The following is a 23,139-nucleotide window of genomic DNA, read 5'->3' as shown; positions in this document are numbered from 1 at the left end:
ACACAGTTTAGATTGGATGGAGAAGTTTTAAATAAAGAAGGGAGCCAGACCTGAATTTTTAAACTGTTTGCGCTATTGTGACCAGTAATGTTTCCGTAATGGTAAAATCTGAAAGAGATGGTTGTCTAGGTGAGAGTAGGCCTACCATCTTTTCATTTTCTGCAATTTTAAGTTAGCAGTCTTATGTTTTTGACCTTTTTTAATAATGAATAGATGACTGTTTGCAATTATTGTGTGTATATTATGAAATGTGTTATAATACCAACACGGTCCCAAAGTAAGGTTGGTACAGTATGGAAAATGATAATGAAAACCTAAAGAAGTGATTTGTAAATTCTAAGCACTCTGTATTATATTGAAAACACTACAACACTTTTGGTGTTATGTTTTACCTTATGAATTGTTCTCTTGAAAATATGCACTTGTGTCAAATTTGATGACTGCAATGTGTTCTAAAAAAGTTGGCGCAGTCGAGTGTTTACCTCTGTGTCACATCACCATTTCTTTTTATATCTCTTATTTGGCGTTTTGGGCACTAAAGGCATACATTGGTCAAGTTTAGCCATTAGATATTTCCTCATTTATCCGTTATGTGAGTCTTCAGCCTCTCAATAGTATGGGGCTTTTGTTGCTGTATTTTGCACTTTATAATGCGCCGTGTGTATTTCAGGTGCTGACAGATCAGGACTGTAGGTAGGCCAATCGAGTACCCTCACTCTCTGCTTACGCAGCCAGGCACTTGTAAGCTTGGCAGAATGGGGTTTGGCGTTGCCTTACAGGAAAGTGCAGAGACATGGCTGGAAAAGCCGCATCAGAATGGCAGCATATGTAACTCCAAAATTTGTAAATATCTTTCTGCCTTAATGGTACCCCCTCCAAGTTACCCATGCTATGGACACTGACATACCACCATACCATAACAAACGCTGGCTTTTCCACCTGATGTTGATAACAGTTTGGATGGTCCTTTTTCTCTTTGCCCTGGAGAGCACAGTGGTTGTTTATTCCAAAAACTATTTGAAGTGTTGGCTTTGTGGACCACAGAACTTAATTCCTCTGTGCTCCTTTCCATCTCGGTTGAGACTAAGCCCAGAGACGTTAGTGGCGCTTTTGGACAGTGGCTTCTGCTTTGCATGTAAGCAGTATTCTCGAGCCTATGTCATGGTATCTTTTGCAGACACAAAGGTGGTTTTTAAGATGGTCATGTCTGAGCGATCGGAGATCCTGCTGTTCCAAAAGTGGTTTTCGGTTGTGCCCTTTATGCACAGAGATTCAGTTATATTGTACACTGTAGAGGGTAAAATATCCAAAATCTAACCTATTTCTCTTTGGGGAACATTCACTGACACATCTGTTGGAAAATTGGCAAGCTGACCCTCAACCCACCCTTGCTCTTTAAAGACCAGACCTTTTTTGGAAGCTGCTTATATACTCCTAGGTGTGTAAGCCTGTGCTGTAAAAAGTCCGGGCTCCTACAAACCATGAATTCTGGTACTTGGATCAATTAATCACATCGGTTGTGTATTAGTGGCTAAGCGAGGTTCTTTTTCCTCTGAGGTTTATTTTTGCCGATGTGCTTGCCTCGCTTGTGTATTAGCGGCTAAGTAGGTTCCTCTTTTCTCGCCGGTTTCACTTTGGCAACAGAGCCGATTTCTTTGAGCTTCATGCTGTAGCCTTGCACTTCCAAGACAGACCAGACAGACACGCACACTTCCACGCGTAGATGTGTTTATATATATTTGATAACGCGATTGCCTCACCTATTTCAACACATTGCTGTTAGCCCTACACTACACCTACCACAACGTTTTTGGAACGTGTTGCAGGCTTTAATTTCAGAATAAACTTTTATCTTCCAAATACAATGCAATTGATTGTTTAAACATGAAAAGCTGTTTTTGTTTGAATTCAAATTAAAGTAAATAAACAAATCACTTCTTTTTTTTATCATTTTCTATACTGTACTGTACTTTTAAAAAGCTGTTTTCACTGTAACATAGAGTTAATTACTTTATAAAATGCACAAATGTAAACAAGGGATTATTTTAGTTTTGTTTTTTTAATAAACGATAGATCATTCTGTCCATCAAGCTTTTCTAAAATTTATCAGGGTTTTTGCTTCAGTGATGTGACTCCAGATGTGGTTCTAAATTCACACAATCCTTTCTTTCTGTGATGACTCTGTTTCACTATTAAAAGCGCTTCCTCTTAAGTTTTGCTGGTGTCCTAGTGCATGTTTAACTGTTACCGTTTAGATGAAATCATTCTAATGGATCAGTTTTATTGATGGCTTTTGAAAATCTGAAATGAGTTCCCGTTCAGTTATCTCTGCTCCACACTAAAGAAGTTTAATTCCCTTAGCCTGTTACAGTAGGGACATGCATTGTATTGCAATTTTCTGCACAGAGCGAATGACTCAAGTCTAAGCTTAATGTCCCTCAACTTCTATTCTGCACCTTGCTTAGATGATTAAAATTATGTCAATATTAACCCCTTTATTCCTTTTCATAGGTTGTCCCCTGTAGGTCAGTGTGCTACACATCTTTTATTTATAATTAATGTTCTGTTTGCTCATCTGTTACGCTTTGCACATATTGGCTTTTTTACACTGAGCAATTCTGTAAATTTTGAATTTTGCATGTACTTTCTATCTTGCTCTGTATAGCTTGAGATAAGAAAGTACATGAGAAACAAAAATGTAGTTTTGCTTGCTATTGTTATGATAATCTTATCATTTTGAACCCTATTTCTTTTTTTTATCAAGGAAAATGTAATTATATAGTTAAAGTTAGGGTAATGGCACTCTAATTCCTAGGTAGTGGATTGCATTTTATGATGGACACTGTGTATGTATAAAAATAAAAGCAATTAGTAAAGTATTATTTCTGTACCTAATGACACTTTATTTTTTTCTTCTAAAAAATTATATATTTTTTTCATCTTCCAGGTCTTCTTTTTACCACTAAGCAATATCATTTTGAGCTGTTTTAAAGATGGTTCCATCTTTGCATGGGAGAGTGATACATTGCAATGTAAATACCAGCTACCTGAGCCTGATGAAGGACAAAAAATACATTATAAATCTTTTGCAGTTACCAGGTAAGGCAGCATCTAATAACTGGTGTTATGTGACTTATTAAAAAAGTAAACCTTTATTATCATTTTATTTTATTTTAGATCAATCTGTACTGTCTGAAGGACAGAAATTATGAATAATGAGAAAGAAAATGATATTGAGTATTGTGGTGTTAGGATTTTAGTGTTTACTAGTGAAACACATGGACCTATGTTCCAAAAATGAAATGCTTCAAAAAGCTAGTTATAAATGTGTAAACTCTCTGGCCATTGTTTACAAATATATGAACTTACACTTGATTATGAATTCTGAACATGTACTGTATGTACCATGTCCTGGTGGATCATCAGTAACAACAACATTTATTTATATAGCACATAGTCATACAAAAAGTAGCTCAAAGTGCTTTACATAATGAAGAAGCGAAAAATAAAAGACAAAATAAGAAATTAAAATAAGACAACATTAGTTAACATAGAAAAGGAGTAAGGTCTGATGGCCAGGGTGAAAAAAAACTCCAGACGGCTGGAGAAAAAAATAAAATCTGCAGGGGTTCCAGGCCACGGGACCGCCCAGTCCCCTCTGGGCATTCTACCTAACATAAATGAAATAGTGCTCTTTGTAGTTAGGGTTAGTAGATGGGCTTTTTTGTGCCTACCAGAATTTCCACAACATATCGGGTATGAACCTTTGATTAACACTAAGATCAAAGTTCTTGCCCCATTAGTTCTCTAGTGAACGTGTGACAGACTGACATTTTTATATATATTAGTGATGAACAAGTTGATAGAGGATATCAGACAGGAGTCCCCGTGGAGTTAGATGTTTGCTGATGATGATGTGATCTTTAATGATATTAGGGAGCAGGTTGTCGAGACCCTGGAGACGTGAAGATATGCTCTAAAGAGGAGAGGAACGAAGGACAGAAGGAACAAAACAGAATACACGTGTGTAAATGAGAGGGAGGTCAGTGGAATGGTGAGGATGCAGGGAGCTGAGTTGAAGAATGTGGATGAGTTTAAATACTTGGGATCAACAATACAGAGTAATGTGGAGTGTGGAAGAGAGGTGGAAAAGAGAGTGCAGGCAGGGTGGAAAAGAGTTTCAGAAGTGATTTGTGACAGACGGGTATCGGCAAGAGTGGAAGGGAAGGCCTACAGGACAGTAGTGAGACCAGCTATGTTATATGGGTTGGAGACGGTGGCACTAAACAGAAAGCAGGAGACAGAGCTGGAGGTGGCAGAGTTAAGGATTCTTAGATTTTCATTGGGTGTAACGAGGATGGAAAAGATTAGGAATGAGAACATTAGAGGGTCAGCTCAGGTTGGACGGTTAGGAGACAAAATCAGAGAGGCGAGATTGCATTGGTTTGGACATGTGCAGAGGAGAGGTGCTAGGTATATTGAGAGAAGGGTGCTAAGGATAGAGCTGCCAGGGAAGAGGAAAAGAGGAAGGCCTAGAAGAAGCTTTATGGATGTGGTGAGAGAGAACATGTAGGTGATGGGTGTGCCAGAGCAAGATGACGAGGACAGAAAGATATGGAAAAAGATCATCCTCTGTGGTAACCCCTAAAGGGAGCATCCAAAAGAAGAAGAAGAGATACTAATTTTATATATAATTTAAAGTATAGTTTTTTTTATATGTATTTATATAGGTTTTGAAGATGCCCTTTCATTAAGATGTATAAAAGTATCTATATATTTACACATTGTTTTTTAATTCCTTCTTGGTAAAGCAGTTCTGGGGAGAGTTGGAAGTTAAAAATATTTTTTATTTGTACAATAAAATATTAACCATATCTTCGAGGTGTAACTACCTCACTAAAAACATTTGCCCTCCAAAATTATTATCCTTTGCTGCTAGAAAGTAGTGAAATTATATCTGCCACCAGGATTTTAAATTGCAGTTTTCAAAATGATTGAACTGACTATAAAAATATTTGTGTGTGTCTTGACCTAAAAGAAACCGAAAAGACCAGACCCATAAATGAAAATGTTAAAATGTTTTGAAAAGTCTTTCATTAAAAAAAGTCAGCCTATCTATTTAGGAAAAAAAAACACAACAAAATTATATCCTGTTATTCCAAGAGCCATCCCCAATGGCCTAGCTGATGAAAGATGAGAGACGTGAAACAAGCAATTAATCGTAAGTAACTGACTGGCAGTGGTCAAAGGAAGTCGCTCTAATTGGTGCCACAGGGAAACATCATTGTTGTTCATTCCTTTGTTTCCACTTATTTGATAATTTGTGATTGTGGTGATGACTGTGTAAAATGAAGATTGAGTCATTTGAGAAACATTGCACAATGAAAAACATATACAGGATTACAGTTGTACTATGATATTCAACATTCCTGCTGGAAAAACATGCAGATCTTTTTTTATCAGCAGATTTTTCTAAAAATTATTTTAAATACTTGTGGTTTATAAAAGCCTGGCTCTGCATCTTTGTCCCAAATCCATCTATATTTTAAAATGGAAAAGTGTCTGCCTGCCATGTAATTACTTGCAAACCACTGGGGTTAGAACCTTTATCTTGGTTTTAATTGAAAGCTTAAGATGTGCTGCACACTGGTCAGACAAAACATGTTGCTGGCAGCCGCCTCTGTGGAGATATCGGGGTTTGCGTATTTTCGACCGTGAACTACATTAGAAACTGATCAAGAAGGTGACATGTTAGAAAGATAGGATGAGCAGCAACAAATGCTGAGCGTGATACAATTTGCAGAAGTCCATAACATGACAGCAAGGAGAAGAGTGGCACCTCCAGCATCCGCTAAGCATCAAGCACATATTGTGGGGCAAGCTGCTGGTTCTCACAGACTATACTGGTGCTGGAACCTTGATCGTGGGAGGACTGGAGGTCCTGCGTGTTTCTAGTGTTGGAAATATTTTGCTGATTTCTGGAAGGCAATGTGTAAGCTCATTTACAAAGAAATACAAAGGATGCCATAAAATCATTCTTTAGTAAAGTGTGCTATCATAAGTATAGTAGTCAGATGAGCTTAGTCCGTGTTGAGCAGGTTTTTGTGCTCAATTACTTTTTTCTTTTTTCTTTTTACTGCTGCTACTACAGAGTTGTATAAAGTGTGGTATCAATTTTGAGAACAATTGTAACAGTAGCTGTCAATCTCAACAAATGGCAAGTGGCTCTCATACTCTTAGCCACGAATGATGACCATAATGGGAAAATGGAAGATAATTCAGGATAAGTAAAGGACATGTTTTTACAGCATCAACTGCTGACCTATAGCACCTTTTAATAAGGATAGGGATTGCTAAAGTAATGGGTCTTCATTTTAAATTTAAATGCTGAAGTCTTAGTAATCCTTAGAATTGTAAGATAGCCTGCATAACAAGGCCATTGTGTTAACTAGTTTGTAGGCTTTAATAAATTCTGTTACATTAATGAAGGAGGATTTTGCAGTTCGCCCAAAACAACTAAAAAGCGAGTGTGGAGATTTAAGAATTGGAGTTAAACAATTTGAATTCTTAGTTCTGCTATTTGTTTTTTTTTTCTTTCTTTCTTTTTTTTTGAGGCAACATTTTGACTTGACTCCAAATTGAAAACAAAAACCTGTCAACAGCCTGTGACGCTATAAACCTTTGCACAATTATTTTTCGTTTTTAATGTTTCATTGCAATGTTATTACAGAGATGGGCGAATGTTGGTTGCTGGTGGAAAATCTAATTTTCTTCACCTGTGGTGTTTGGATAACAAGCAGCTTCTAAGAATAATTCAAATGCCACCAAAAGTCCGTACTGTTCGTCACCTGGAATTTCTCCCTGATCCTTTTGATGGTGGATCTAGCCAGGTTTGTGTTGTCTACTTTAGCATTTCACAAATTATTAACTTAATATTAGATTACATATTTTATCATTGAAGATGAGCAGTGCTTTTATTTAACCCACTTCCAAATGTTTGCTTTATCAGTATTGAATTAGTAAAAATGGCAAATTCTGCTATACTGAAATAAAATACTCTGTTGTCTTATTATTCAACCATAAACTCCAATTATTCCACAATATAAAAAGAAGTTACATATTTACTATTCTGTTTTTTTCTTTTTTTTATTTTAACATAATGGGAATATTTTCCACCAGGAAAACAAATACTTGCTAATATACGAAGAATGATGAATGTTGATTTTTATAGTAAACAAGTTGTTTTTTGTCTTCAAAATTGAGGGCATAGCTTTTTCTCACCTCTTCATCAGATATAAGCTTCCTTCCGTGACGTCTTGATTGAACCATCTGATTTCCTTTGCTCTGTTCCATACAGTTAATTCAACATCTCAAAAGTCTCTTTTAAGACGCTGTTTGAACTTTATTGAAAATCAGCTCTGTCACATGGTTGAAGAAACATCGATGATGGCTACTGTTGCAAATAAGGGTTAGATTATTGACTTTGATGAAACATAATTCATTCATCAAGCCTTAACCTTGATTCTTCTACCATTGCACAACCATAACACAAGTGGTACATGAGCAGTACCATCAGTCTCAAAAGTTTACAATTTTTAAATCGGCTTATAAAGTGTTTTTATTTTAGATTCAAATGGCAGTAGGAAGGCATGTAATGAAATTGTGTCTGTTCTTTTTAGATCCTTGGATGTCTGAGTCAAGATGGCATAATGCGATTTATCAATATTCAGACTTGTAAACTGATATTTGACATTGGAAGTCTTGACAATGGCATCAGTTCTGCGGTTATCAGCCCAAATGGACACCACATAGTAGCTTTGATGGGAAATGGAAGTCTTAATATTTACAGTGTACAGTCACTTACACAAGATGTTAATAAGGTAAGAATTTTAACATATCGTACAGCTTTCACAACTAGTTTGTTTGGAGGAATCCCATTGTACTATGCAGCACTGGTGTTCCTTCTGTTCATGTTTTCAGAATGGATTGCAAATTTATCAAAAAAAAACCTGCAATCTCTCGTGTATATAAATACTGAGAGTCCAAATTGTGGTCATGTACATCCTGTTTGCTTTAATTGCCCTTCAGTTGTGTCAGTAATTTGATCGTTGTCTCCCTATGCCCATTGAATTGACTGGACATTGTTTAGAAAGGCACACTTGTCCCTTTGTACATAGGGTTTCACAATTCACACTGAGTGTCTCGACAAAAATCAGACCATAAAGTCAAGAAAATCTCTGTTGACCTGTGGTGAGGCATACTGTAGATCAGGGTAAGGGGATAAAACCATTTCTATCAGTATCAGTGTGACCTGAAGAATTTTGGAACCACCAGGACACTTCCTGGAGTTGGCCGTCTGGAGAAACTGAGTTAATGGGCAAGAAAGTGAGGTAAGCAAGAAACCAGTGGTCACTCAAACAGAGCTTCAGTAGTCCTATGCTGAGTGAAGAAAACCTATCAGAACCATGACCATCTCAGTAGCACTCCATCAATCAGGTGTTTATGGTAGAGTGACTAGATAGAAACCACACTTGAGTAAATGGCATATGATAATTTAAAGGACACTTGGAGCATGAAGAAAAAGGTTCTTGGGACAGATGAGACCACGGTTGATGACACTCCAAGTTCTGTGTCTGGTGAAGACTAGGCACTGCTCATCTCCTGCCAAATACCTTTGCTATGTTGTAACATGGTGATGGCAGCATTGTGCTGTGGAGTTGCTTCTCAGTGGCAGTGGCAGGGAGGCTGGTCAAAAGTGAGGGAATGATAAATGCAGCTAAATACTGAGAGATGATATAAGATAATGTGTGCCAGAGTGCATGAGACCACAGATTGGAGCGTCATTTATTCATCTTTCAGCACGACAATGACCCGAAGCATACAGCCAAGATAACACTGGAGTGACTTTGACACAAGTCTTTGACTGTCTTTTAAGCACAGACTTAACTCCATGGGATAAACTGCCCAAATCCAGGTGCTCAAAGCTTATAGAGACTTTACCCAAGAAGGCTAGAATTGCTGCCAAAGGAGCTTCTACAAAGCAGTGAATTAATGGTCTGAATACTTGTATGAATGAGATATTTAAGTTTTTGATTTTTAATAATTTGAAAATCTTTCTGAAAACACGTTTTCACTTTGTCATTATGGGTCATTGAGTGTAGATTGTTGGGCAAAATGGCAGGTTTATTCATTTAAAATTAAATCTTCAATACATTATGATGCTCAGAATATGGCAAGGTATGAAAACTTTCTGAATCCAATGTATATATAAAGCAAAAATATTAATATTTGCTGTTACATTATGCTTAGCTCCAGAGCCACAGTGCTTCGGTGTCTGTGCCTTTTTAGAACATGACTCCCATACTGCAAATGTATGAAATTGGAAAGAAGACGGAGAATAAGCGGAAACGTCCAAAAGGAGGAGCATGTGAGGGGAGAAATGAAGCTTGTCGTAAAGAATAGATAAGAGAAATTTTGAGACGGTGCTCAAAACAAGTAAAAAAAATATATATATATTATAATATAATATAATATAATTTTATATATATATATATATATATGCTTATATATGAATCTTCGAATCAGCAGCTTTAGGTTTCTCGGAGTCACCCTCACTGATGACCTTAAATGGTCAAGTCACACTGTGGCAGTAGTCAAGAAAGCCCAACAATACCTCTACTTCCTCAGGAGACTGAGTAAGGCCCCGATGTTCCCCCACAACCCTGTGCAGATTCTACAGGTGTACCTGTACTGTGGAATCCATCCTGACAGGATGCATCACATCCTGGTACAGCAACTGCTCAGTTCAGGACTGCAGAGCTCGGCAGCGGGTGTTGAATACAGCACAGCAGATCACGGGCACACAGCTCCCTGTGATCCAGGACATCCACACTACATGCTGTCTCAGGAAAGTAAACCGTATCGGGCGGGACCCCAGCCACCCTGCACTGTCACTTTTCACCCTCTTCCCACCTGGGAAGCGACTAAAGTCCATTTGGACCGTTACCTCCAGGTTCAGGTACAGTTTCTACCCAACTGCAATCAGTCTCCTGAACAGTCAGTAACCTTGTGTCACATCTACTGCTACCTGCACATATACTTCTGCCACTGTATTTATTCCTAGGGTTCTGGTTTTATTTATTTACTTATTTATATTCGTTTATTTATTTATTGTGTTGTGTTTTTTTTTTGTCTATGTTCACTGTCAGCGGGGGCATATGCAAGCAAGCATTTCATTGTACATGGTACTTGTACACATGACAATAAGGAATTGAATTGAATATAATACTTTGGTGGGCTGGCGCCCTGCCCGGGGTTTGTTTCCTGCCTTGCGGCCTGTGTTGGCTGGGATTGGCTCCAGCAGACCCCGTGACCCTGTAATTACGATATAGTGGGATGGATGGATTGAATATAATATATGAGAAAGTGAGAGACCTTGCGCCATCCCTAGAACGTGTGCAGGAAAGTACCAACACACTTAAAGGCATAGAAAGAAAATACATGGGATCATCCAAAAGCCCTAAGCGGGTATAAATACAAACGACGTATACATTTAAATCGGGGGGGGCGTTGGCGATTGGTGTTTTTAGATGCTACAGTGATATTCTTTAAAATCACATTCCAGTCGAGAGACGATATCACGCTACCAAACCAATTCAATTGCCCACGACTTCAGACTAGAGGAACCTTACGCAAGGTCGTACAGAAGACGGAAACAACTTCGTTTTAGATAACGACGACTGAGTGAAGAACAGCCGAGGATGACACGACAGAGAAACACCACGGGTCCTAAGAATTTACCTAAGTGGGAAATAAAAGAAAAAAGGGCAGAATGGTCTAGAGAACCAAGAACGCAGCGAGCAGAGCCCCGACTCGTAAAAAATACCATCCAGCGTGGCGATCGCAGGGTAAGGTTTACGCGATGAACTTATTTGAATTGAACTTGTCCTTCTAAAAATTGAAGGAAATATTTTCAAAAACAGAAGTCAAAGATTCAGAAGGTAGGTTACGCGAATGCCCCCTGAAGCGAGATACATTTTTGTCGAACCCAACACTTTTTATTCTAGGGGTGACCGCGGATAAGATGCTTTTAATCCATATTAGGCATAGTGCGTTACAGGTTCACTTTACAGTGCATCATCGGAATAACGGACACAATAATAAGTAATCTATATTTACTTTTGGGGAAAGTTAAAAACATAAAGATTAAAACAGCAAAACACAACAAAGTATTTAAAACAATACAAATGTCTAAATGGAATGCGAAATAAACCTCGGCTCTTAGGTTCATCTTGCACGCTTCTCAAAGTGCCCCGGCAGTTTCAAATTTAGTCTTGCAAGACAAATGACTCTTGTACGTTTTAGCTATAAGCCCAAGGGGTCCAAACTTGGGAGACATTTAACAGACCGTTTACACACGACTGACACTTTAGTAACATTTCAGAAATTAACACCACTTTACAAAATGAGACGTAATATATAAGCAAGCTTTGAAATGCACCCACACTAGTCGAAAGTTCGACAGGGGTTTTGAACAGCGAATTTAAAACCTTCCAAATGATACATTTCTCTCAGTTTTTAAAAGCAGCAGATGAATAAGGCTATACTTAATTTGTAAACCGTATACATAACCGTCTTTTTTTTTGCATTGTTTCTTCTCAATAATGAAACGTAATACTGTTCATGATCAGAGCTGTAGAATGGTAGCGTCTGAATTTAAAAGTTATCAATAGTTGGTCAAATGTAACACCGTTATTTCCTTTTAAGTAATACTTTTTAAACTGTTGAATTGCCAATACAACTTGATTTATACATTCAATTTCTGTTTATTATTATTTTTTACAACATGTGTGTGTAATCTTTTCCTCTTTTAAGATTTTGTTCTTTCCTTGCAGCCCCCTCCACCTTTAGTCAAAGTTGTTGAACAGTCTAATGTGTCCAAACCTTCTAAACAAGCATCTTATCAGAGAATGAAAACGAAATCTGAGAGACCACCAAAATCAGGTGGGGAGACCATCAAAGCCAGAGTGCCAAGACCACCACCCGACAGCACTTTTACAGATAAAGAGGTTGGTTTTTAATATATCATTGTGAAACAAAATTAATTGTACACATTATAGTTACAAATATGTGTAAATACTCAGACCATGTTATTAGTAAAGAACAGGGTGACAGCAACTTAGAAACTGGCATAAAGTAGTTTTTAAAGCTGTTTTTTTTTTTTTATTATATGGACATGAGATGAGTAGTAAAGACTGAATGAACACTGAGTGGGTTTTCGTGAAGGGAAAGGAAGAGGAGAGGAAAAAACTAAGGGAAATGATAGGCAAATAGTTTTAAAGTATAAAACTCTGAATAAACATTTAGTATTTATATGTGAAGTTTCACTGAAAGAAAGGAAGACAAATTATTGTAAAGCTTTGAAATCATCCGCAAATGTGTGGGCACGAGGAGATAAAGGCAAGAAATACCCGTGTGAAGAGTTAGGCAGTCATTGAGGTGCAAAATGAGGCCGGAGAAAACCGTTGACGGCTGTGGTGGTGGATGACTTAAGAGGAATTGTCATTAAGGATGTCTTAAAACTGCCAAGTGATACTAAACTGCATTAACCAACATAATGGCTGAACTGGTGTTTTACTAAATTGATTACAATTAGCAGTGCTTATGGCTTTATGCCAATACTGATGCTCTGTGTAAGAAAGGTCGGAGCCAACTATACTTTCTTAGAAAGTTGGCGTCCTTCAACATCTGAAATAAGATGCTGCAGATGTTCTACCAGACGATTGTGGCAAGTGCCCTCTTCTACGCGGTGGTGTGCTGGGGAGGCAGCATAAAGAAGAGGGACGCCTCACGGCTGGACAAACTGGTGAGTAAGGCAGGCTCTATTGTAGGAATAAAGCTGGACAGTTTAACATCTGTAGCAGAGCGACGGGCGCTGAGCAAACTCCTGTCAATCATGAATAACCCACTGCATCCACTGAACAGTGTCATCTCCAGGCAGAGGAGTGGCTTCAGTGACAGACTGCTGTCACTGTCCTGCTCCACTGACAGACTGAGGCGATCGTTCCTCCCCTACACTATGCGACTATTCCACCCGGGGGAGTAAATGTTAACATTATTCAAAGTTATTGTCTGTTTTTACATGCATTTTTATTACTCTTTAATTAAATATTGTTCTTTTGTTTTTTGTATCAGTATGATGCTGCTGGATTATATGAATTTCCCCTTGGGATTAATAAAGTATCCATCTATCCTCTATCCTCTATCATCTATCATCTATCTATCTTCTTTGAACTCATTAGCTTATAGTACTAGGGTGCTGTACCGTGTTATGAATGTAGTGAGAATTCAAGCAATATGACCCCTTTTATTGGCTAACTAGAAAGATTACAATAAGCAAGCTTTCGAGGCAACTAGAAGAAGGGGCCCGAGTTGCCTCGAAAGCTTGCTTATTGTAATCGTTCTAGTTAGCCAATAAAAAATTTCATTTTGCTTGACAACTTATTAGCTTGAAATGAAAAAAAAACATTTAAGGAATTTTGGATTTTTTTTTTTGTTTTACTCAGAATGAATTGCCAGAGGGGTTGAACAAGAAAAGATTACAGGCCTTGCTTAAAGAATTTGGGGAATATCCAACCAAATACAGGTATGATATTAGAAAAGTTATTAAAAGATCAAAAGTAAATGTCTACAAATATCTTTCTGTACTTTAAATGTCCAAGCATAGTTTTGTATTTTAAATATGCTGCTTAAACTGCAGAAAAAAGGTATGGTTATTAAGCAAATGCTGCTGTGATTTCAAATATATTTTAAATAATGACATCGGCCTCTGCATTATTGAAGTAGATACATGTTGCCTAAATGTATTATGATCATGTGGTCATGTTATATCTAGAATATCCTAGTGAAAACTGAACTTTTCTGACAGATTTCTGTGAAGAATAAGTATAAAAAATTTCAAAGAACCCCTAGGGGCCAAGTTGTTTCAGACATGTAGACACACATGTCTATAGATCAGTAAAATCTTTTTTACAGTTTATGTACAAATCTTGCTCATGTTTAATTTGTCATGTTGGATGCCCAGATTGTTGACTCCCGAAATAAAGCATCCAATGTTCCAAAGCCGAAGTGAGCGGTATGGCCTAAAATCCGTATCAAGGTTAGCACTGAAAATGTGGCCTCAATAGACAATGACGTAATGTATTTATGTACTGTATATTATTCAGACAAACATATTTCTTAATGTATTCTTAAATGTATTACTGATTGATGTAATGATTAATGTAATTAACACAGGTGTGCTTGTTTTTCATCAGAACACTTGTTAAAGTTCTGCTACTCAAATAGATTCAAATGTAGATGTTACATTTGAATTGACAAAAGTACATCTTTGTTGCTCTCTCTCTCACTCATTCACTTGCTTGCTGCCAAGCAAACCTTCAGTAGTACCAGAAGCAGCTTCTTTTTGTTTGCATTGACTCACCAATCAGGTTGAAGCACACAGCATCATGGGTATTTCTCTTAAAGGAGTATGCTCATTTATACACAATTCACAATGACGACATCTTTAAGAGACTAAAACAGAGACACAAAAACAACATTTCGAGAATCCTTTTCCATACTTGTTTTGTGCTTTTAAATGTTCATTAATGTTTATCATTCTATTGAAATGGTTTTCTCAAAGTCACTATGGAGGAAGACTTTCGTCTAGTATATGGGATCACCTGTTGTATCATCCAAAGAGAATCTTGAGCTAATGAATTCAGGTTGGGTGAAACTCAATTGTATCCTAAGTAGGGCTGAAACATTGCTACATCACTATTACCCAGAGTTCAAACTTAATTGACACAATTAAAGAAATTGCAATGATATTCGGGAGCATCCGGAGCACACTGAACAATTTATAATGTTGAGGGTGTAATCCAAATTGATTGTTTATCTCAAAAGGACCATATAACCAGTGTGACAGATGGCCTGGGCCCATGCCTGGCTGGGACGCCCATTCACCACATCTGCCAGGGGGACAAGGGTGGGAAGCCCTGTGACCCGCGACCTGCGATAGACATATGCGCGCCGATTAAAATGCGCCGACAAAATCGAGAAAGTTTCATTAAAAATGAATTACTAGTTTAAAGCACATATAATGATGTTTATTTTAGAAGTCAATATTATGAGACGTGGCATGCCATCAGCGCGGCATGCAGATAGTCCTTAAGATCACGCCCTGCATATGTAGGAAGAATTGCAGCAAGGGCGTCCCACTCTCTTGGCCTCTCTCACGATTTTGTTATGGCGATTTTGTCGGTGCTCATTTGTCCATTGCGGTTTTGTCGGGGTGCATATGTCTATCACGCTTTTGTCGGTGAACCAGGAAGCCCAGTGTCTTCCCCTGGACGCTAGATGGCAGCACCCCTGGGTTGCAGCGCTACCTCGGACTCCCCCAGGGCTTCATGGGGTTTGGAGTTCTGTGCAGCTCTGTGGGGTTCCGCAGGCGCCGCCGCGGGTGCTGCAACAGGAGTGGCTGGCCCCCTTTGGGCACTGGTTTTGCCTTACCCGGATGTCAGCAAACAACCACCTGGAGCCCTTCCGGGTGCCTGATAAAAGGGAGACAGCAACCACCACTTAGTGGCCAGAGTCAGGAGGTGGAGGACAAAGCTTGGTGAGGAGGAGTGGTGGTGAGAGAAGAAGGTGCTTGGTGACTGTACTGTGGTTTGGGACTATGTTGTGGCTGGGGGGTTCACAGGGAAGACGTGCCCTCCAAATGAAGAAAAATAAAGGTCTTAATGTTGTTATACAGTACGTGCCTCTGGTGTCCGTCTGTGTCGGGTTGGGCGCTATACAGCGTCCATATTACACCAGTCAGGTTTATTCTGATTTGCTTTGTCGCTTATGGTTGCCAGAACAGCTGTTGCCCACCCCTCTTTGCTCACACTGCATGGGTTGCAAAAGCTGCTCTGTGAAACTGCAAATTCAAATCGATGTCACCCTCACCAATTCCTTTGACCTTGCCTCATGTTGACTATCACTGTCCCCCCACTCTGAAGAGAGACCTCTGTGTGCTATATCGCTGTCCAAGACGTCAAGTCAGCTACAAAAAACGTTTTATTTGAGTGGCACAGAAAAGATTCCTGAACATCATAACAAGAGTATTAATGTGTTTATTTTGTAAAATAAAATGTTTTGAACAGTCTTTATACATTTAGATAGTGTTTTATGTTTATATACAGCAGTTTTGTTTTTACTGATTTGAGTTTCTTGATATTTGCTTGTTTTTACAAAGCTGTACTTTTTCTAATCTCTTGTACTCTAATTAATACAATAAGCATGCAAATTAAGCTTAAATTTGCTATTGTTTTAGGATGTTTGTCTGGCGTTCCCTTCTCCGCCTTCCTGAAAACCATGCTGCTTATAGTAACTTAATTGACAAAGGCCCTCATTCTGCATACCAGCAGCTTCATAAGGAGTATCCTATCAAGAGCCAGAGGTTGGAACGAATTTTGCAGAGGTGTGTGTTATGCTTTCTGCTCATTTGTATTTAGTATAAGCATCATCTATCATTTATTCTTCAGCTTAAAGCACAGATTCTGTTATTGCTCATTCATTGTGATAAAGTTAAATTCATTTGTAGCTCTTAGTTGGTGGTACAAGCTGCTCACTCACCTCCATCCCAACTGCTGACTCCCTCAAAGTGTTTAGGAAGCCATTGAACACTGAACTGTTCTGTGAAGATCTGTCAAGCTGTGAATGAATGGTTTTCTTGCTCTGTAGATATCTATCATATTCTTTATATTTTTATTGTATAGCTTTGTAACTCCTCACTTGTGGTGATCAACTTATGTATCCTGTCCTTCTACACTTGTTTAGAACAGTCCCTAGACTGATGTTACTCGACTATGTTGATCTGCCTTATAATTTGATTTGGATGAAAGCATCTGCTAAGCAAATACATATAAATGCCAGCAGTTAAATCTCTTTCCTGTGAGATTTTACATGCCATTTAAAAGTATATTTTACAGACTGAACAAAAAGTAATCATTTGCTGTAATTCAACTTGATTAACCTGACAGTTAAGCATTTCTTATTTCCATGCCTTGCATTAGTCATAGATATTCATTTTTTCTTTACAGGATACTCTCCGCTCTGGCTCACTGGTCAGCTATCTTTGGGGAAACGCGCTATCTTCCATTGGTGGCTTTTCCGTTTGTAAAACTCTTCCAGAACAACCAATTGATCTGTTTTGAAGTTATTGCCACATTTATTAGTGAGTTTACCTTTAGTATCTTTACCAATTTTATTTTGGGGAAAAAAAAAAACTTGGTATATTTAAAAGTTGTTCTTATTTTTTCCTTTTGTTTTATTTTTTAGTGAATTGGTGCCAGCATTGGTTTGAGTACTTCCCCAACCCTCCTTTAAATGTGCTAAGTATGATTGAGAATATTATTTCACATCATGACAAAGAATTGCTCCAGCACTTTGTGAAGTGCAATATAACTTCACAGGTAATAAAAGTGAAAAAAGACCTTCTTGATGCATGAGCTGAGTTATCTTTTGAGTATAAATATTTTTTTAAGCAAGAAACAAAAATTGAAAACGGGTCTTAACGTGCTTTAACTTTTTGCTTATTCAAAACATTAATTTATTGCTGTTTCAGTTTTGTCAGTTGTCAATTTTGTCACATATAAATCTGCCAAATGTATATGCTCCTGTGTACATGTACTGTAAGTTGTAAAGATAAAAGGAGTAGCGACCAGCACAGGGGCTATAGAAATCCCACAGACCCCTGAAAAGATCTTCAAAATAAAGCCCCAGCAGATTTAAGTTATGTGACTACTTCAATAGTGTCTACTAGATACCTTAATAGCCCTAAGGGTGGTTATCCTACAGCAACATGAGTACTAGAAAGGCAAGAAGGGGCAGCCACTGCCTGGTGGACAGGAGTGGCAGTGTGTTGATGTCTCATCTTAACATTTTGAATGATTATTAGCATACATAATGCTTAGAACTTGTCGGACTAGCAACACATATTGATTAATACAGTTAGATTTTCTCTCATTAAAACAAAAATTACTTGTTCAAGAAAATAAGGTTTTCCACCTACTCCAGAACATTTCTTTCTTCATAAATGGTTTTCTATATCCCTTTTCAGATTTATGCCTGGCCTTTACTAGAAACTGTGTTTTCAGAGGTGCTTACACGAGATGAATGGCTCAAACTGTTTGACAACATTTTTTCCAACCATCCATCCTTTCTTTTAATGGTGAATGTGTCCTATATCATTTCCTCCAGATCAGCTTTGCTACACTGCTCATTAAAAGAGGACTTTGAGGTATGCTACAGATTGATTGTTTTGCTTTTAACAGTAATGATTGTTTTATGTTTAAAACATTGTACTAATTCAACCATTCACTGTTTTTACACATTTAGTACTATTTTCACCACCATAATACCTTGGACATTAATTCAGTAATTAAGGAAGCTTATCGATTAATGGAAACTACACCTAAAGAAATTCATCCCTCGTTCATGCTCGATGACTTTGAGCCCTTAACCAGAGGACAGTATCCAGTGTTTAACAAATACCCTGCTTTTATTGTGGACTACCAGTCTCAAGAAAGAGAGAGAATTCGTTTACAAGAGCTGGAATATTTAAAGGAAAGGTAAGGTCTCTGAGGGTCTGAAAACCTTCTGTTTCCACTTTGTGTGTGTGTGTATTGTGGCATGTGGCTGGGGGTGGAGCCCAGCCGGGACACCCAGGAGGACCGGAGGAGGGCTTGTGCCTCCTCCAGACCGCCCTGGTTGTGTTGGGGGCCACGGGTAGAGGGCTTGGAAGCCCAACCCTGTAGGGGCCCATGGCCACCGCCACGCGGCGCCCCGGTGCCTGAAGAACCCTGGACCTCAGTACTTCCGCCACACCAGGAAGTGCTGGGGGGGAAGAAGACTGGGGACACCTGGAGGGCTTCCGGATGCACAGCCGGCACTTCCGCCACACGGGGGAGGGTCCACGGGGGATTGCCGGGAAGCAGCTGGAGCCCATCCGGGCTGGTATTTAAGGGGCCGCCTCCCTTCATTCAGTAGCAAGAGTCGGGTGGAAGAGGACTGAGATGAGAGAGAGAGAGTGGAGTGGAGGCGGCCAGAAAAGGCACTAGAGACTGTGAGGCCTGGACTTTGGGGGATTGGTGCTGGAGGAACTGGGTAGTGCACTGACAGAACTGTAAATATATTTGTAAATAAATGAGTGTGTTGTGTGAGCAAACGATGTCCGTCTGTCTTTGTCCGGGTCCAGTTCCACAGTATGTATATGTGTGTGTGTACACACACATGCATACACGATATATAGTAAAATGGTGGATTAAAGCAAACTACTTCTCTCCAAGAGACTTTTTTGTCTGCCCGAAAATATTTGTTTATAGCTTTGCATTGTATATTTATACCTTTTTAAAGCCGTGTTAACTTATCACATTGCTTGTTATGAATGGTGGTAAAGAAAAATGTTCCAAATAAGCTACATGGCAGAAATACTTATGTAGTTCGCACTGTTTTTCAGACAGATAACACATGAGCTTCAAGCTGAAGCAGTAAGGCGTAAGGCTGCTGATGATGCGTGGTACAGACAGCAGGAGCTCCTGCAAGAAGCTGAAGAGCAGAGGAGAAAGTTATTATTGGAAGAAGAGCAGAAGCTGATGGACCAAAGGAGCAGGTAAAAGTGGTTTTTGTTCTTTAGAATTCCTGAAGTTTGCTCTGAGATTTTATCCCTCAGTATATAATTAGAAGATCTACTTCATACCCTTGATCTGACTTTTTTGCTGGACATTCGTCCTACATAAATCATTTAATTTTTGTTTTGTTACTTTATGTTTGGGTATAGATGCATGATGTTCTGTATGATTAATTATGGTACATGCTATATCTGTGATTAAAATGTTTGTAGTATTTTAGATTCACCTCTCTACCCTTTCTGAAAAATAGATGTTAATATGAAAGTTTAGTAGCATCTTGTAAATTACTTTTCTTAACTAAATATATTTCTAGTTCTTTGTTTTTGCAAAGTCAGAATCAAAACCAGAATTCACTTTATTTATATTATATATAAATATACTATTTTGTAGTAAGAATTTATCTTTGTAATATTGGTGCAACATACAAGAACAACACAGGATACAAAGATTTGAGATATATATTGTGGAAAGGCTCTATATTGGCGCCCGACCCGGCACAGAGAGACAGCATGGCACACATAAAAATAAAACAAATCTTTATTTTTCTTCAGCTGGGGGCCACGTCTTCCCCGTGTCCCTCAGCCACAGCACAGTGCCACAAAGCACCGAACAAAAACACCAATGCAAAACGCAAACACACTCTTCACCACCACTCCTCACGTCAAACGTTGTCCTCCTCCTCCTCCCGACTCTGGCTTCTGGAGTGGTGACTGCTGGCTCATTATATAGCCTACCCAGAAGTGCTTCAGGTGATGATTAACCTAATTCAGGTGGTACTTCTGGGTGTGGCTGCTTTCCAGCCCACACAGGCTCGTTAAGCCATGCAGCTCCCCCTGGTGGTGGCCACGGAGTCCAACAAGGCTGAGCTCTGAAGTCCCTGTGCCTGTGGCCCTGATGCAAGCCAGGGTTGTACTGTGTGTGTGTGTGATATATATCTATACTAATAAAAGGCAAAGCCCTCACTCACTCACTCACTCACTCATCACTAATTCTCCAACTTCCCGTGTAGGTGGAAGGCTGAAATTTGGCAGGCTCATTCCTTACAGCTTACTTACAAAAGTTGGGCAGGTTTCATTTCGAAATTCTATGCGTAATGGTCATAACTGGAAGCTATTTTTCTCCATATACTGTAATGGAGTTGAGCTTGATGGCTGTGGGGGGGCGGAGTTTTGTGTGGCATCATCACGCCTCCCACGTAATCATGTGAACTGACTGTCAACGTAGTACGTAGAAAACAAGGAAGAGCTCCAAAAAACGCTGAAGAAAACATGCATTATACAATTGAGAAGGCAGCGAAACAATAAGAAGCGAGTGAGTGACACATACAACCATATTCATGAGTACAGCTACTTCGGAAACAAAGCACGGTGTAAACCTAAAGTTTAAATCAAGTTCATAGACAGGCTGCCGCTGGCGTTTGTCATGCCCACGGCTAATGCGGGATACATGTTTAATGAGAGGATGCAGGATATAAACGAGAGATTTGATCACTTTGTAACTAAGTTAAAATTGCGGGTGAAGGGCTGTGCTTATGCAAATTCCGAGAAACGGTCTTTGTGGGGGGATTGACAGTTAAGGCGGGTGGAGGAGTCGCGTCATTATCTCCCCTCCCATTCACCTCATTTCGCTCTGAGCTGAGCTCCGCAGCCTACCCAGTCTTGCGGAAGCAACTTTGTGACGCTGCCACCAAATACTCACTGAAAAATCCACAAGTTAATACACACACTGTCTCTAGAGTTTCTCCACACTCTGAATCCTCCAGGTGCCTTCCCTGCGCTAACTGAAACCAATGTACGTACTTATTTCGGTAGTATGATGCCACTGTCGGCCGCCATATTGAACTTTCAACAGTCTTTGTTACTTATGGGCCCATCTTCAAGAAATTTTGGTACACGGGTTGCCAACACTAACTGAATCCTACTTGCGTACATATATACGTCCATAGCCTGCATCTCGGTCACCATGTGAGGCGGCGTTGGGTCCCCCATTCCAACGTCTCCCACGTTGTTGGCTGCCTGCCTATATAAGGCCGTCCGTCGCTCCGGTCTCTACATTCCCTTCCTTGCTTCGCCACAGGATTCACGTCTCCCTGCTGATAACTACAGCCTTTTTATTTAATCCACGGCTTCTCTGCTGTTTTATTGTTTGTTTATTACGATTATAGTTATTGTGTAGGTATTTTAGACTTACTTTACATTGTTCAGGTACCCATTTCCTTTATCATTCCAACCTAACCCGCATTAACATGTCTATCAAGGTGATCACCATCGATCAAAGAACTGTCACTTACCGAGTGGTTTCCATGCCTGGAGATGGCACCTACCTTTTCCATTCTCTGTGTTACATATTGCATGGCCATATCAGGCTCACTCTTGATATCCGGAGGAACATTGTGTCTTATGTATTGAATGACTAGGACAGGTTCAAGGTGTGGATTGATGACGGTGCAGGAGATAATTAGACTACACAGAAGCACTAGAAGAGTGAAATGCTTAAGCCCTTCACCTATGGTTCTGCATGTGAGTTGATGGCTGCTGCTGAATTGTTCGGTTGTCTCTTTCAAGTGTACCGAAATGGCTAAATATTTTACACCTTTCGACAACCGCCAATGCCTCTTAAACATCTTAGATTGACAGGTGACGATTTCAGTAGTGGACACTTTGATGTTTATGAATGTTTAAACTCTCAAAAGCTGGATGTGAAGTTATCGATGAAACCGGTTGTATACTTACAACGCTTGACAGATGCCGAATGTCACTTCAACACAAGTCCTACAAATACTGTCGTAATTGAAACAAACCATGAAACTCAAACCGATTATGACAGCAGCAATCCAAGCTGTGAGATTTCAGACAAGATTACTGTTCACATGGCCAACTGTACGTTACATGCTCAAGAGTAAGCTCAGCACACAGCTTGGTCATATTACAACCGGAGGGCCGAACTGACAATGTGGTATACAAAGAGATCCTTAACAAATAATTATTGGTATATTTTCCCTGAGTTTAAAAAGGTTTCATTTTCTTCTTAATAAAAATATTAAGGCAGTACTTCACTGCTGCGAAGAGCGGGTATTTTGCTAGTATATATATAAAACTATAAATTGACAAAATATGCTGTAGCATTCAAGGGCAATACAAAATATAAAGAGGCAAAATAGGATTAAAAAAACTCCAAGTTGTCTAGTGTGCAGATATATATATATATATATATATATATATATATATATATATATATATATATATATATATATATATATATATATATATATATATATATATATATACACAGTAGATGCTGAGAAGAAGCTCAGACCTGATAAATTGTAATAAGTGTATCTGGGGTTGAGACAACTTTTTTTGTTTTTAAGCTTTCACTGTTCAACGGCATTTGCCATAGGGGAGTCTTTGGAATAGGTGATGCC

At 39.0% G+C, this 23,139-nt stretch overlaps 1 protein-coding gene across 1 annotated transcript in view; it reads left to right on the top strand.

Moving 5' to 3' along the window:
* tbc1d31 (TBC1 domain family, member 31) overlaps positions 1-23,139 on the top strand; it is a 51,722-nt gene that overhangs the window by 10,785 nt on the left and 17,798 nt on the right. The window contains exons 5-15 of the mRNA XM_039738399.1: positions 2,948-3,099; positions 6,731-6,890; positions 7,680-7,880; positions 11,895-12,068; positions 13,566-13,645; positions 16,358-16,504; positions 17,127-17,260; positions 17,365-17,498; positions 18,146-18,325; positions 18,424-18,656; positions 19,544-19,696. Coding sequence (XP_039594333.1) covers positions 2,948-3,099; positions 6,731-6,890; positions 7,680-7,880; positions 11,895-12,068; positions 13,566-13,645; positions 16,358-16,504; positions 17,127-17,260; positions 17,365-17,498; positions 18,146-18,325; positions 18,424-18,656; positions 19,544-19,696 — 1,748 coding nt within the window. The remainder of the gene's footprint in view (positions 1-2,947; positions 3,100-6,730; positions 6,891-7,679; positions 7,881-11,894; positions 12,069-13,565; positions 13,646-16,357; positions 16,505-17,126; positions 17,261-17,364; positions 17,499-18,145; positions 18,326-18,423; positions 18,657-19,543; positions 19,697-23,139) is intronic.

Source organism: Polypterus senegalus, chromosome 16, assembly GCF_016835505.1.
Source record: "Polypterus senegalus isolate Bchr_013 chromosome 16, ASM1683550v1, whole genome shotgun sequence".
In the NCBI taxonomy this organism is placed as follows: domain Eukaryota; kingdom Metazoa; phylum Chordata; class Cladistia; order Polypteriformes; family Polypteridae; genus Polypterus; species Polypterus senegalus.
Note: the sequence above shows the minus strand (reverse complement) of the source record. Positions and strands in the feature narration are given on the sequence as shown.